Below are 13,097 nucleotides of genomic sequence, written 5' to 3'. Positions count from 1 at the left end.
AGCTCTGAGTTCCTTACCTCCATCCTCATTTCACTAGGGCCTCTCCCTCACTCTCGTGGTCCCTAACCACATGAAAGTCTTGCAGTCCACCTCCAGCTACCAATCTTCTTTATACCTGAAAACACTTATACAAGTTCCTTGTCTGATAAGCTCCCCTTAGTCCTTTAGGAACAAGCTTCTTCTATAGATGCCCACTCCTGGAGAGCCCTTCCCTGGTGAACTCAGGCAGATCTTGTATCAGAATCTGCCCATAGAAACTAGACCTTGGTTTGAATGGTGGTTAGACCTCAGTGGTTGGCCATGTGCTCCTTAACGGGCAGGGCTGCATCTTTGTCACAGTGACCCGCCTGGTTCCCAGTGTGGGTGGGTGAGGATGGTTGGGTATCATGTTTTAATTTGTCACTTGGAAAACTGCTCATCTTATAAAAGTAAGAATTTCACATTCCAAATTGGCTTCTCAGTGTTTGGCCATACAGCTGAACTCTAGGTTGGGGTATGACTTCACTGTTTCCTTCTAGATCTTGGAAGTCCTGAAGGCATTGCCCTTGACCATCTTGGCCGAACCATCTTCTGGACCGACTCTCAACTGAATCGAATCGAAGTTGCAAAGATGGATGGCACACAGCGCCGAGTGCTGTTTGACACGGGTTTGGTGAATCCCAGAGGCATTGTGACGGACTCCGTAAGAGGGTATGTTTATCTACACATACGTCTGGGTTTTTTGTTTTTGTTTTGTTGTTGTTGTTTTTGGTCTCTGGCTTTTCTGGATAGTCTCAGGTGAGGTTCTAATGCCAGCATCTCTCTCCTGGGCTGATGAAATGCTGGCACACTTAACATAATACAGACTTAATGCCATATTCCAGTTTCTCATTTTTTGTCAAGAGATTTTATAGGGTGATAGTTCAGAAAGTGAGTAATTTCTATACAGGTCGAATGTGAACTAACACTCAAAATTGCATGAATGCTGTGAGAACGTTGGCTTGGCCTAACCATGCCCCTGGTATTCCTTGCTGGAGATGTGGCTTGAGCATCCTGGCATCCCCTTCCATAGAGATTCTTTATCCCATTGCAGCGATCAGTCTTACATCCCAGGCCCCATCTTCTAGACACTTTGATGCCTTCCTTCCCTTGGAGACAACATCCCTTGCGCCGTGGCCATTCAGCTACCTCGCACACAGCAGACAACTCTCCTGCTGTCTCTGCTGGGTTTTGCATCTTGCTTTAGTCAGATCACATTGTTCCACCATGACCTCTTGCACAGGTTTGTCGCTTAGCGAATTACTGTTCATTTGGTCAGGCCCAAAGTTTATGTGTGTGTATGGGTACTTGGTAACAAACCTTAAGGATCATTCCTCAGGTGTTGTCCACTTTCTTATGAGCAGGGTGTCTCGCTGGCCTATGCTGCCCCAAGTTGGATTTTGGATTTATGGTATTTATTTTTTATGTATACAGTGTTCTGCCTGCATGTGTGTCTGCCCACCAGAAGAGGGCACCAGATCTCATTATAGACGATGGTGAGCCACCATGTGGTTCCTGAGAACTGTCTCAGGACCTCTGGAAGAGCAGCCAGTGATCTTAACATCTGAGCCATCTCTATGGCCCCTTGTTTTGTTTTGTTTTTTTTAACATGGTGCTGAGGATTGAACTCAGGTCCTTACTGTACCCACTGAGCCATCCCCATAGCTGCCCAAGTTTTCTCAAGATGCTATAAAGGAAATACATTTTGATAGTACCAGATAACCCCACTTTGAACAAAGAGCTGAGGTGACCCCAAGATCTCACTTAGCTGGGTTGTTGTCCTGTCTGCTGATCTCTTCCTACCTGGTTCTTTTAACATGTTTTCAGGATCTTGCTTCCTCTTTCCCCTCTGCTACCTTTTCTAGGAACCTTTACTGGACAGATTGGAACAGAGAAAATCCCAAAATTGAGACGTCTTACATGGACGGCACCAACCGGAGGATTCTCGCACAGGACAACCTGGGCTTACCCAATGGCCTGACCTTTGATGCATTCGCGTCCCAGCTCTGCTGGGTGGATGCAGGTAACAGGAAGTGTGAGGTTATCTGCATATAGTTCTCCATCTCCTTTGAGGGATTGAATTTAGGGTCCAGTGTATGCGATATTTCCAGAGATAATAGAGCATCCTGCACAGAGTCCCTTCTGTGCCCCTGCTTCAGCTGTGCAGGTGTCCCTCAGACTTGAGTTGGGATGTGGGAAAGATGCTTATGAAGGAAGGGCAGCCTTCCTATCACCCTGTGAATGTCTGTGGTTGGGTACCTTCTCTGTCCCACAACTAATTAGGACAAAGAGTGGGGTGTGAATACTTACCTGTTTATACAAGCCTGCAACAGCCATCATGCAGGTGTTAGAGGCAGGCCAGTCACAGCGGCTGATCAGCCACAGTTCTTCAGTGCCCCAACTCTGGGAAGAAAGGGTCTGGAGAGGCTCAGAAGGGAGGGCCTTGAGCAGACGTGAGAAGATAGCAGGATGCCTCCTGAGACAAAGCTCTGGGAAGGCCAGCACAGGCCGTGGCTTCTCAATCCTGGCTCACATCTCTCCTCAGTAGGACCAGTTACAGGTGCTGGAACTTAGGTGGGTGTGTGGGGGCTGATGAAAGGGAAAAGACAGGAGGCAGAGACAGAATGCCAATGGCTTAGGAGCCAGCTCTCTGTGCTCTCTAGGACATGCCATTGTGACACTGGACTCCCCCACCCTTGTCTTTCAGACTCTTGTTTTCTTATACAAAGGGCCCATTTCTTGCACGAACAATGACCAACTTGTGTTTGCCACACACAGGCACTCATAGGGCAGAATGTCTGAACCCGGCTCAGCCTGGCAGACGCAAGGTTCTCGAAGGGCTCCAGTATCCTTTTGCCGTGACGAGCTATGGGAAGAATTTGTACTACACAGACTGGAAGACGTACGTAGGCTGCTGTCATGTGTTCTGGCCAGATATGTGCCTTTCCCTTTGTCTGGGGAGTTCTTTGCCTTTAGCCTCTTGCCCTAACCTTTGACCCTGCAGTGGTGGCCCCTTCTTCCCTCTTCCTGGTTGTCAGGAAGAGAGTAGAGGAAGAGGGCTGGCAAATCTCAGAAGGGAGGGAAAAGAGATGACACTTATCACGCCTGAACCTGGGTCTCCCTGAGCGTGTCTGGTTTTGCCCCTGGAACTGCCTGGGGTCACATGGCTGAAAGGCTCCATGATTATGTCATGCTTCTACATCAATGTAGTTTTAAACTGCAGTAGCCCCACAGCTGCCTCTGCACCAAGGACGCAGCTGGCCAGGAAAGCTTGTGTCACCTGAGATTTAGAGCAGAGAGGGAGGGCTAGGTTAGTTTGGCCTTTATTTTATTATTTATTTATTTTAATATATTTTATTAATTTATTCATATTACATCTCAATTATTAACCCATCCCTTGTATCCTCCCATTCCTCCCTCCCTCCCATTTTCCCTTTACTCCCTTTCCCTATGACTGTGACTGAGTTGGCCTTTATTTTAAAAAGCCAATGAACTACAGGCTTGGGCCCAGCCCAGGGGTAGAGAGGAAGGGATCCACAGAGAGCAAGACCACCATGTTTTTTCTCCTACCAAACCATAATAGAGGCTGCCCAACCCCACTGAAAACAGTTCAAGCCATCAGGCACATGTTCACTCTGCGCTTTGGTGCTTTGCAGGAATTCAGTGATTGCCATGGACCTTGCTGTATCCAAAGAGATGGATGCCTTCCACCCTCATAAGCAGTCCCGGCTATACGGAATCACCATTGCCCTGTCCCAGTGTCCCCAAGGTAACTCGTCTGTGCTGCTGAATATGGGTCCACATTCAGAGTCCCTAAGAGTATCAGGGTGTCCTACATCTACCCAGCGCCCCTGCCTATAGGTAGCCCAGCTCTTTAGTCCATCACTGCTCTCTCTTTCTCTGGGGCAGGGAGGGCTGTCCTGAGGCTCAGAGACTAGATGCTGCTGCTAGTAGCCGCAGTGGGTGGGGTGTGGTCACATCCACCAAGTGTCTTCATTACTGAGTGAGGAACTAGAGAAATAAAGGAGAAGCATAAAGCTATGGCTTGTGTGTGTGGCCAGGAAACATCTGGAGTCTTGGGCTGAATCTTGAAGCATACAGTCTCCAGGCACCAAAAAGGATCTCACTGTTGAATCACTGATGTTTTTAAGCATTCACCCTTTTGGCCTAATAACAGCAAAAGTGGCTTATAAGAAAAATGACAGGGCTGGAAAGATGGCTCAGCAACGGAAGTGTATGCTTTGCAAGCATAAGGACCTGAGTTCAATCCCCAGGACCCACATAAAAGCAAGCTGCGTCTGGTGACATGAACTTGTTATTACAGCAGTGGGGAGGCAAAGACAAGAGGATGACGGGGTCTCACTAGCTGGCCAGCCCAGCCTACTGGAAAATTCCAGGCCAATGAGAGGGTTCTGTCTCAAAAGAAGAGAGACAATGCCAACTGAGGTTGTTCTCTGACCTCCACGTATACACGGGCACACACCTACTTATACATTGATATGAATGCACACGCGCGCGCGCGCACACACACACACACACACAGATATGAGTGCATACATACACACCCACCCCTACATACACATGGATACGACTGCATACATACGCATACACACATGAGTCATGATGCTTCCTGTGGCCTACGTGTCTTATATATTTTAGTTCAAAGCTCCGAGTTGCTTCTGTTTATTTATTCATTTAAGTTGCCTCGGGTACTTGGTGCTGTCATTGCCATTTCATGCATGAGAAAAAACAAGCAGCAAGCTCAGAATCATATGCTTGAAGCATCAGAGCTGCAGGTGGCTTCAGTGTGTGGGTTGAACTGTGCCTCTATTCAAAGGCTTCTCTCCTGAGCCACCCTCTTCGCTTCCTGCTTCCGGCTGGTGTGAGGCCATGAGTCTGTTAGATCTGCTGTGCTGAGGTTCCAGCTCCCCATGTGATCTGTGGAATAGACTCTGCCCGGCCCCCTGGGTTAGCTACTCTTCTCATGGCTGTGACAAAATTTCTGTCAAAAGCAACTTAAGGAAGAAAAAGTTTATATGGCTCCCAGTTTCAGGGCGGAGTCAGCATGGTGACATGGGTGTGAGGCAGCTGCTGCCTCACACTGCAGTCAGGAAGGAGAGAGAGATGAATTCTGGCACTCAGCTTGCTTTCCCGTTCTCTGTTTGGTCCAGGAACCCAGCCCATTCAGTGGTCACTACCCACATGCAGGGTAGATTTTCCCATTTCGATTAACTTAATCTAGAACCTCCTAACAGACATATCCAGAGGTACACATCTGTTGTGATTCTGAGCCTCACCAAGCTGACAAGTGAGACTAAACACCTCTCCCATGCATGTTCTTGCCGGTCTTGTTTATGATAAAGAAACAAAAACAGCTCAACTTGGCCCCTTGAGCCCACAAGGAGGTCAGTGTGGACGCTGCTGTAGATACCGAATCACAGAGGAAGCGCTGATGCAGATTTCCATCTTTTCCAGGCCACAACTACTGCTCAGTGAATAACGGCGGCTGTACCCACCTCTGCTTGCCCACTCCAGGGAGCAGGACCTGCCGATGTCCTGACAACACCCTGGGAGTTGACTGCATTGAGCGGAAGTGATGACAAGAATGCCTTGCTCCCTCTCCAAGTATTTCACAGTAACACTCTACCTGAAATGCCTTGATTCAGACTGAAAATTGTTCTGCAGTGGAGTGACCAACTAGGCCCAGGTCTAGCCTAGCTGGCGACCCCACAACTTCCCCTCAGCCTTTCTGAAACAGTCATCCTGAGCTCAGTAGTGGGAAAGTCTCTACCCCAACATGAGGCCCAGGGACACACACACACACACACACACACACACACACACACACACACACACACCCTCTGACCCCAGTCTTCAGACAAGATTATAGAGTTCTGGATAGAAAGCCAAGGGTAGTGGTACATGCCTGTAACCCCAGCACTTGGGGGACAGAGGCAGGAAATCAGGAGTTCAAGGCCAATCTTGTCTATGTAGCAGGGTTCAAGGACATCCTGGATTACATGAGACCCTTTAAAAAAAAAATCAGGATGAAAGTTATGTGTCTATTGTAGAGCCATAGGACCTTTCCCTAATCCTAGACTGCCCCATGTTAAGCAGACCCCCCCCCCAGACCTAAGCAGGATACTTCTCTGTGGCATTACAAGCTCATCTATTACTACTCTTAGGTGCCTCAGAGCCTGTCGGTTTCCCAAGATATACCACCTAGGTCCATCTTAGGCCAGGTCATACTTTTTCTCTCAGTACTCGACGGATCTCTGCCCTCATGATCGCATCCAACTGCTCTCCTGTTCTACACTGTCACCCACCTAAGGCTCTGATTTAGTGCATGTGATAGAAGCCCAATTGTATCCTAGGAATTCATGGTATTTGGAGGATAGTAAAAAGAAGCCCCTCCCAGATGGAAAAATCCTGGTATTTCAACAGTGGCCATGGGTAATCAAGTGGGTACGCCAAAGAAATGTCCTGTGAGAGGAATTTGAAGATGCAGAGTCAGGATGTTTAAGGATAGGGGATTATTATTTTGATGTGCCTTTGATTGTGGTAAATTCTTCCTCTTTGCCAAAGTACCTGTATTAGCACCTTGTCTACGATGCCATGCGAGTGTTCAGCCCCACTCCTGGTACCAGTTTCCAAGTCTTCTCATGGAGAGTCATCTGGAGCTCAGGCTCAGATAGGACTTGGACAGAGTATTGGCCCATCATAGTCCCTCACCTTGAGAATTGTGTCTTTGTTTCTCCCTCCCTCCGTGGCCCTTTTCTGAGAACCAATCTAGGAAGATGTAGCTGGGTATTTCTACTAGTGTTCAGACCCTTATTTGGTCTTCGTCAAGGGACTGTTGCTGCCTTCCATGTTTCTGTCTGCAGTTGTTTCAGAAATATCTCCTGACCATAGGCATACCTACTATTCTAACTATCTATATATCTCTTTGTTAACTGCTTCCTACACACTTAAAGCATTAGAAATTTTGGGTTGAAAACCAGGCATTAGGGAACTGTAACAAAGCAGTGGATTCGGCTGGAGAACAGGAATAGGAAACCCAGGAGGAAAAGGTGAAGGAGGGCCTTAAAGGCAGCTAAAACTGACACCCTTAAATAACTTTGGAGAAAAAAAGTCACAATTTTCAAAAGAATGCTTATCTTTGAAACTATAGAAGAGCTTGTCTGATGCTTTTCTTAGGGAACAGAGCCCTGCCCCCCCACCTCCTTTTCTCCTAGCTTCATCCCACTCACCCTCCAACCCTTTCTCCGTCTCCTTCTCCCACCTCCACCTCCACCTGCTTACGTTGGACTGGGAACCTATATGGGGAGGGAGTCTTCACTTAAATAATTGGAATTTAAAATCACAAGATTTAAGGACCATGTGAATCTTTTGTGCAACCTCATAAAGTAGCCTCAGTTTTTTGGGTTATTTTGTTTGTTTTTTTATTTGGAGGGGGTGGTCATTTTTATGAGCCTCCCTGTTCCTCATTTAACTTTTATTCACTTTACTAGATTTCTTCTACAATGTTTTACATGGTAAATTCTTAAACTGTGGAAACCACTGAAGGTGCTCACTGATGGTTCTCCAGATGTATACAAACATTGGATGATTCCTTGAGTTTACAGCTCTGCCAAGTATAAGTGCAGAAAATTAAAAACAAAAAACAACTGTTAAAAATAAAATCTTATCTTGTCTCGTTTTTGTTGTTTTGTTCCGTGACAGAGCGTTGCTATGCTGAGGCCTAGACTTGGGCTCAGACTCTCAATCCTCCCACCCCAGTTTCTTGAGAGCTGGGATCAAAGGCATGTGCCACCATGGTGTGATGTTGGGGCCAGGTCACAATGGGAAACAGACCATTTAATGGTTGGCAAAGCCTAGGGGACAATTCATCAGCCACAGAAGAGAATGGCTTATAATTGGCTTTAAAATGAATTTTATCATAGACCCTAAATTACCCTTATGGCATTTTGTCGTTTTTGTTTCTTTTTATCTGTTTATCTCCTCTCCACGCCTACCTTTTCTTTTTTAAACAAGAACTCGTATAGCACACTAGCTTCTGATTTCCACTGTATCTAAGAATGGCTTTGAACTTCTGGTCTTTCTGCCTGCATCCATCTCCTGAGTGTTGGGAATGCCCCCATTTGGGCAGGACTGGGGAAGTGAACCTGGGAATAGAGCTTCCTGCTTTGGCGTGGAGATAAGCCACCCTGCCCTTCTTATCTTCAGAAACAGAAACACTTTTCTGATGGGCCATGGAATGGGACCTGAATCACTCCATTCTACCTATGGGAGCTGCTGCCCAGGGTCCCTATGATGGGGTGTGAATGATCTGAGGTGGACTGAGGGAAGGGCCCCAGGTAGGCCTAAGGTACTCAGAGCTCAGTGTTCCAGAGCACAGAGTCTGTATCTAAGGTGTCCCTGTGACACCAAGTCCTCAGTGGTACTAATGAGTTCCTACCTGCCAGTATTTTATTCTGTCCATAAAACCTGGCTCTTAAGCTAGGCATGGTGGCATATGCCTGTAATCCCAGCACTCGGGGAGGCAGAAGCAGGTGGGTCTCTGTGAGTTCAAGGCCAGCCTGGTCTACACAGTGAATCCAGGACAGCCATGGCTATACAGAGAAACTCTGTCTTGAAAACCAAAACCCAAAACAACAATAAACCTGGTTCTGTCAAGAGGGCATGACAGAAGACACTAGAAAGAGAAGCTCCTAGAATCCATCCCTTCATCCACACTGGCAGCTGTGTAAGTCTCCAGCAGCTGTCTTGGACCCCAGAGTATGGAGCCACCTATTCTAATGAAAAATACTTGGAACACTCAGGAGAGAGCATGAAAGAGGCTAGTAAGTTGCACTGAATTTCAACCTACCATTTCTAAACACTTTTACCCCATAGCAGGCAGATGACACAAACATACATTCCTTGTCTGGCTTCCTGAGGTCAGCATGGGCAGGAAGAACGTTGCTCTCCAAAAATCTGATATATCAGGCTGGAGAGATGACTCAGCTGTTAAGAGCACTGTCTGCTCTTCCAGAGGTCCTGAGCTCAATTTCCAGCAACCACGGTGCCTCACAACCATCTATAATGAGATCTGATGCCCTCTTCTGGCCTGCAGGTGTACATGCACGCAGGACACTGTACATGTAATTAAAAAAAGTATTTTTAAAAAAATCTGATAAATCCTGATACAATTTTACTATGCCTTTCTTTTAAAAGAACACATATTTATTAATCTTTTAAGGAGTTCAAACATGTACACAATGCATCTTGATCATATTCATTTACCACTTCTCCCCCAACCCCTCCTGATCCACTCCACCCCATCCCAACTTCCTTCTCTCTCTCTCTCTCTCTCTCTCTCTCTCTCTCTCTCTCTCTCTCTCTCACACACACACACACACACACACTCTCTCTCTCTCTCTCTCATTACCCTTCAAGTTCAATTTTTCCTGCCTTTATTGTTATACTCTTGGGTGTAGGGACATCCAGTGGAGCAGATTGAACTATCAGGGCCACACACTTAAGGAAAAATTACCCACCATCCCCAGAAGCCATGAAGCCACTGACTGCCAATAGCATCTCATCAGTTGGAGCTTGGGCTCATAGGCCCCTCCCCACTCTATGCCAAAATGTTGCCTGGCTTGATTCTGTGCAAACATCCAAGAAAGAAAGAAAAGAAAGGAAAAGATAAAAGCCTGTGCATCAAAGCATGCTATCAAGAGAATGGAAGGTAATCTACAAGAAGAAAGAAATTATTTACAAATGCATTATTCTGGTAAGATATTCATATTTAGAAACAACTTTTGCAGCTGGGCATGGTGGCGCACCCCTTTAATCCTAGCACTTGGGAGGCAGAGTCGGGTGGATTGCTGTGAGTTCGAAGCCAGCCTGGTCTACAAAGTGAGTCCAGGACAGCCAAGGCTACAAAGAACTTTTACAGCTTAACAACCTAGAATGAACAGTGATCTGAAAGATGAATAGTGGATCTGAAGATGAACCATTGGTCGATAAGCACACGAAAAGATGCCCAAAGCTGGGGATGCCTCTCAAAGGTACAGCACCTGCTTAGCATGTGTAAGGCCCTGGGTTTGACCCACAGCGCAGAAAGAAAAGTCCTTATCATTAGTCATTAAAGTGCTGCAAATTAAGCTCAGAATTGGATGCCCTTTTATATCCAGAAGTCTGCTTTTAAAAATAAGTGCAGAGGAAGATATGGGGAAATGAAGTCTTTGTACATTTCTGGTGGGAACACAAAGTGGTACAGGTCCCATGAGAGACAATATCTGAACGACCGCATGTCAAGCTGTAAGACCGGAGCTGCAAGGAGGGCCTGGAACAGACACTTACAAACAAATCTTCATTGCTGCATTTTCCCTGGAGGCTGAGCAGTGGGAACAACCCACATGTCTGTCAACATACAGTCAATGAGATATGTCATATACGTACAGTCCAGCTGTGGAGAGCACCAGAGTTCGGCTACATGCAACAGCATGTGTGAGTGATCCCTGAGAACTTTGTGCTGACACAAAGGCCAGATGTAAAGGGCAAATATTAGATGATTCCACTTACTTGAGGAACTTAGAATAGGAAGATTAAAAACAAGATAAAACAAAACAAAACAAAAAGGCAGAAGTAAGATTTTAAGCCATGAGAAGTGGGAGGGAGAAACAGAGTCATTGCTCAATAATTAGTCTTGGAGGTAATCAAACGCTTTTGCGGTGATGGCTACACCAAACTAAATATAATAACGACACCCAAGTATACACTTAAAATAGTTAAAAGGGAAACTTTTGAGTTATATATTCTCTTTTGTTTAGCTGTTTTATTGTTTGTTGTTGTTGTTTTGGGTTGGTTTGGTTTGGTTTTTCGAGACAGGGTTTTTCTGTGTAGCTTTGGCTGTCCTGGACTTGCATTGTAGTCCAGGCTGGCCTCCAACTCACAGGGATCCTCTTGCCTCTGCCTCCTGATTGCTGGGATTAAGGGCATGTGCCACCACACCCGGCTTAGCTGCTTTATTAAGAGTTTATTGTATAGCTCAGGCTGGCCTAAAACCCAAGATTTTTCTGTCTCATCTCCCACTTCTGTGATTAAGGCCTGTGCCATCATACCAGGTCCATATTATATACATGTGCACGATATGTGTATATGTTTACATGTTGTGTAACAATATTCTACCACAATTTTAAAAATTGTTGGCATGTACAATTAAACTGTATAAGCTATGTATATTTAAATTATATTGTAATAAATCTGTTTCATTTTATTTTACTCCAAAGCAAAACTTACTAGTTGCCTAAGATTGACAGAACACCAGGCGTTGTGTAGCTGACTGTGTTCTGTAAAGACCCTGGGGCTCTACTTGGGGTGCTGCCAGGAAGGACCTTGCAGATGAATTTAAGATGACTATGTAGCAACCACGATGGCACATGCAAACCGTGAAGCACTCAGGAGGCAGAGGCAGGAAGAACCTAAGTATGAGGCCAGCCTGTGCTGCATAACAAGGCCCTGTCTCAAAACATCACAACAGCAAAAAAGATTGCTAATTAGAGATTGTTAAAACAGGACTGGAAATCAGGGTTATCCAGGATACCGTGAGCAGCAGACAAGGAAGACAAAAGGAACTTAGGTAGGGGATGTGGTGTGGCCTGTTGCTTGCCTGGCATATGTGAAGCCTTGGCCTTGATCTCAGCACCACATAAGCTGGCCTTCGTAACACATGCCTGCAATCCCAGCACTCTTTGGGAGGTGGAGACAGGAGGGTCAAAAGGTCAAGATCAACTTCAGCTACACAGCTGCTTTCCCAGTAAAGCTAGTCTTGTCTTTGGCTTTCCAAATACACCAGGAGGACCATCCTGGCCTGTGTGTATGACCTAGATTATGGTCTCAATTTTTATGTTATTCACAAATAAAACTATTATTGGATATTTTTTTCCATGTTAGTATTTTTTTCCCTTGTTGCTTTCCCTTTTCTCCATGGTACCATGCCAGTGGTGGCAGATGCTCCTAAAAGTTTGCACACCAAGCAAGGGAACACTTATAAATTACTAGTTTTGTGTATGTGAGTGAACATGTAATGTGCAGGTGTTATGCACATACCTGATTATACATGTGGAGGCCAGAGAATAACTTTAGGTGCTGTTCGCTTTCCCTTCCCTTTCTTTTGAGTCAGGCTCTCAGTGACCTGGAGCCCACCAAGTGGGCTAAGCTGGCTACACAGTGATTCCCAAGGGATCTCCTGTTTCCATCTTCTCAGCACTACTTTTTTGTTTGTTTGTTTGCTTTTGTTTTTGAGATAAGTTTTCTCTGTGTAGCCTTGGCTGTCCTGAAGCTCACTTTGTAGACCCAGCTGTCTTCAAACTCACAGAGATCCACCTACCTCTGCATCCCGAGTGCCAGGATTAAAGGCGTGCACCACCACGCCCAGCCCCATGGCCAGCTTTTTAACATGGATTCTGAGGGTCGAGCTCTGGTCCTCTTGCTTTGTTTTGTGTTGAGGATGTAACCCTGACTAGCATGTGTGAGGCCCCGGGTTTGATCCTAAGCCCTTTGCTCTGGATAAAACCAAGAGCGGTGGCTTGTGCCTGCAGTCCCAGCACTCGGGAGGCGGAAGCAGAAGCTTAGGGCCATTCTTGGCTACACAGTGTGTTCAAGGTCAGCCTGAGCTACATGAGAGCCTGGGACTGGGGATCCAACCTGTGGTTTTGCACCACTCTACCAACTGAGCTACACACCCCCAGTCCCGCCACCGTTCTTTTTTAGAGGTTTCTTGAACAAACCCATCTGAAGAGCACGGTTCTGAAAAAGAGGTTAGCCAAACTGTCTCGTTTCCTCTTTCACCAGGATGTGAAGCAAAAAGGCTGCGGCCAAAATCTTAGAGGCTCTAGGAAGAGAGCAGGGCGCCTGCAAGTGGTCCTTGTTAAGATGGCCAGAAAGCTGGAGAATGGCTTCCAGGACGCTTGGTGGATGGACAATCAGCTTAAATCTCGCTGGTTTGCCAAGGCAGTTCCAAATATGACCACAAGAGGGCGGTCAAAGCCGCTCAATGCGTCAGGCATCGCCAAGTGATTTTTAACTCTTGC

The 13,097-nt window shown here is 46.3% G+C and overlaps 1 protein-coding gene across 2 annotated transcripts in view; it reads left to right on the top strand.

Moving 5' to 3' along the window:
• The window catches only part of NID1 (nidogen 1), an 81,856-nt gene extending 74,139 nt beyond the window's left edge, over nucleotides 1-7,717 (top strand). For both annotated transcript variants that reach the window (XM_084794174.1, XM_084794173.1), the window contains 5 exons: nucleotides 519-690; nucleotides 1,884-2,041; nucleotides 2,797-2,920; nucleotides 3,675-3,787; nucleotides 5,494-7,717. In XM_084794174.1, coding sequence (XP_084650300.1) covers nucleotides 519-690; nucleotides 1,884-2,041; nucleotides 2,797-2,920; nucleotides 3,675-3,787; nucleotides 5,494-5,615 — 689 coding nt within the window. In that variant the 3' untranslated portion in view covers nucleotides 5,616-7,717. The remainder of the gene's footprint in view (nucleotides 1-518; nucleotides 691-1,883; nucleotides 2,042-2,796; nucleotides 2,921-3,674; nucleotides 3,788-5,493) is intronic.
• The last annotated feature ends 5,380 nt before the right edge of the window (nucleotides 7,718-13,097 follow it).

Source organism: Acomys minous (genome assembly GCF_964271855.1).
Source record: "Acomys minous genome assembly, chromosome: 9".
NCBI lineage: Eukaryota > Metazoa > Chordata > Mammalia > Rodentia > Muridae > Acomys > Acomys minous.
Note: the sequence above shows the minus strand (reverse complement) of the source record. Positions and strands in the feature narration are given on the sequence as shown.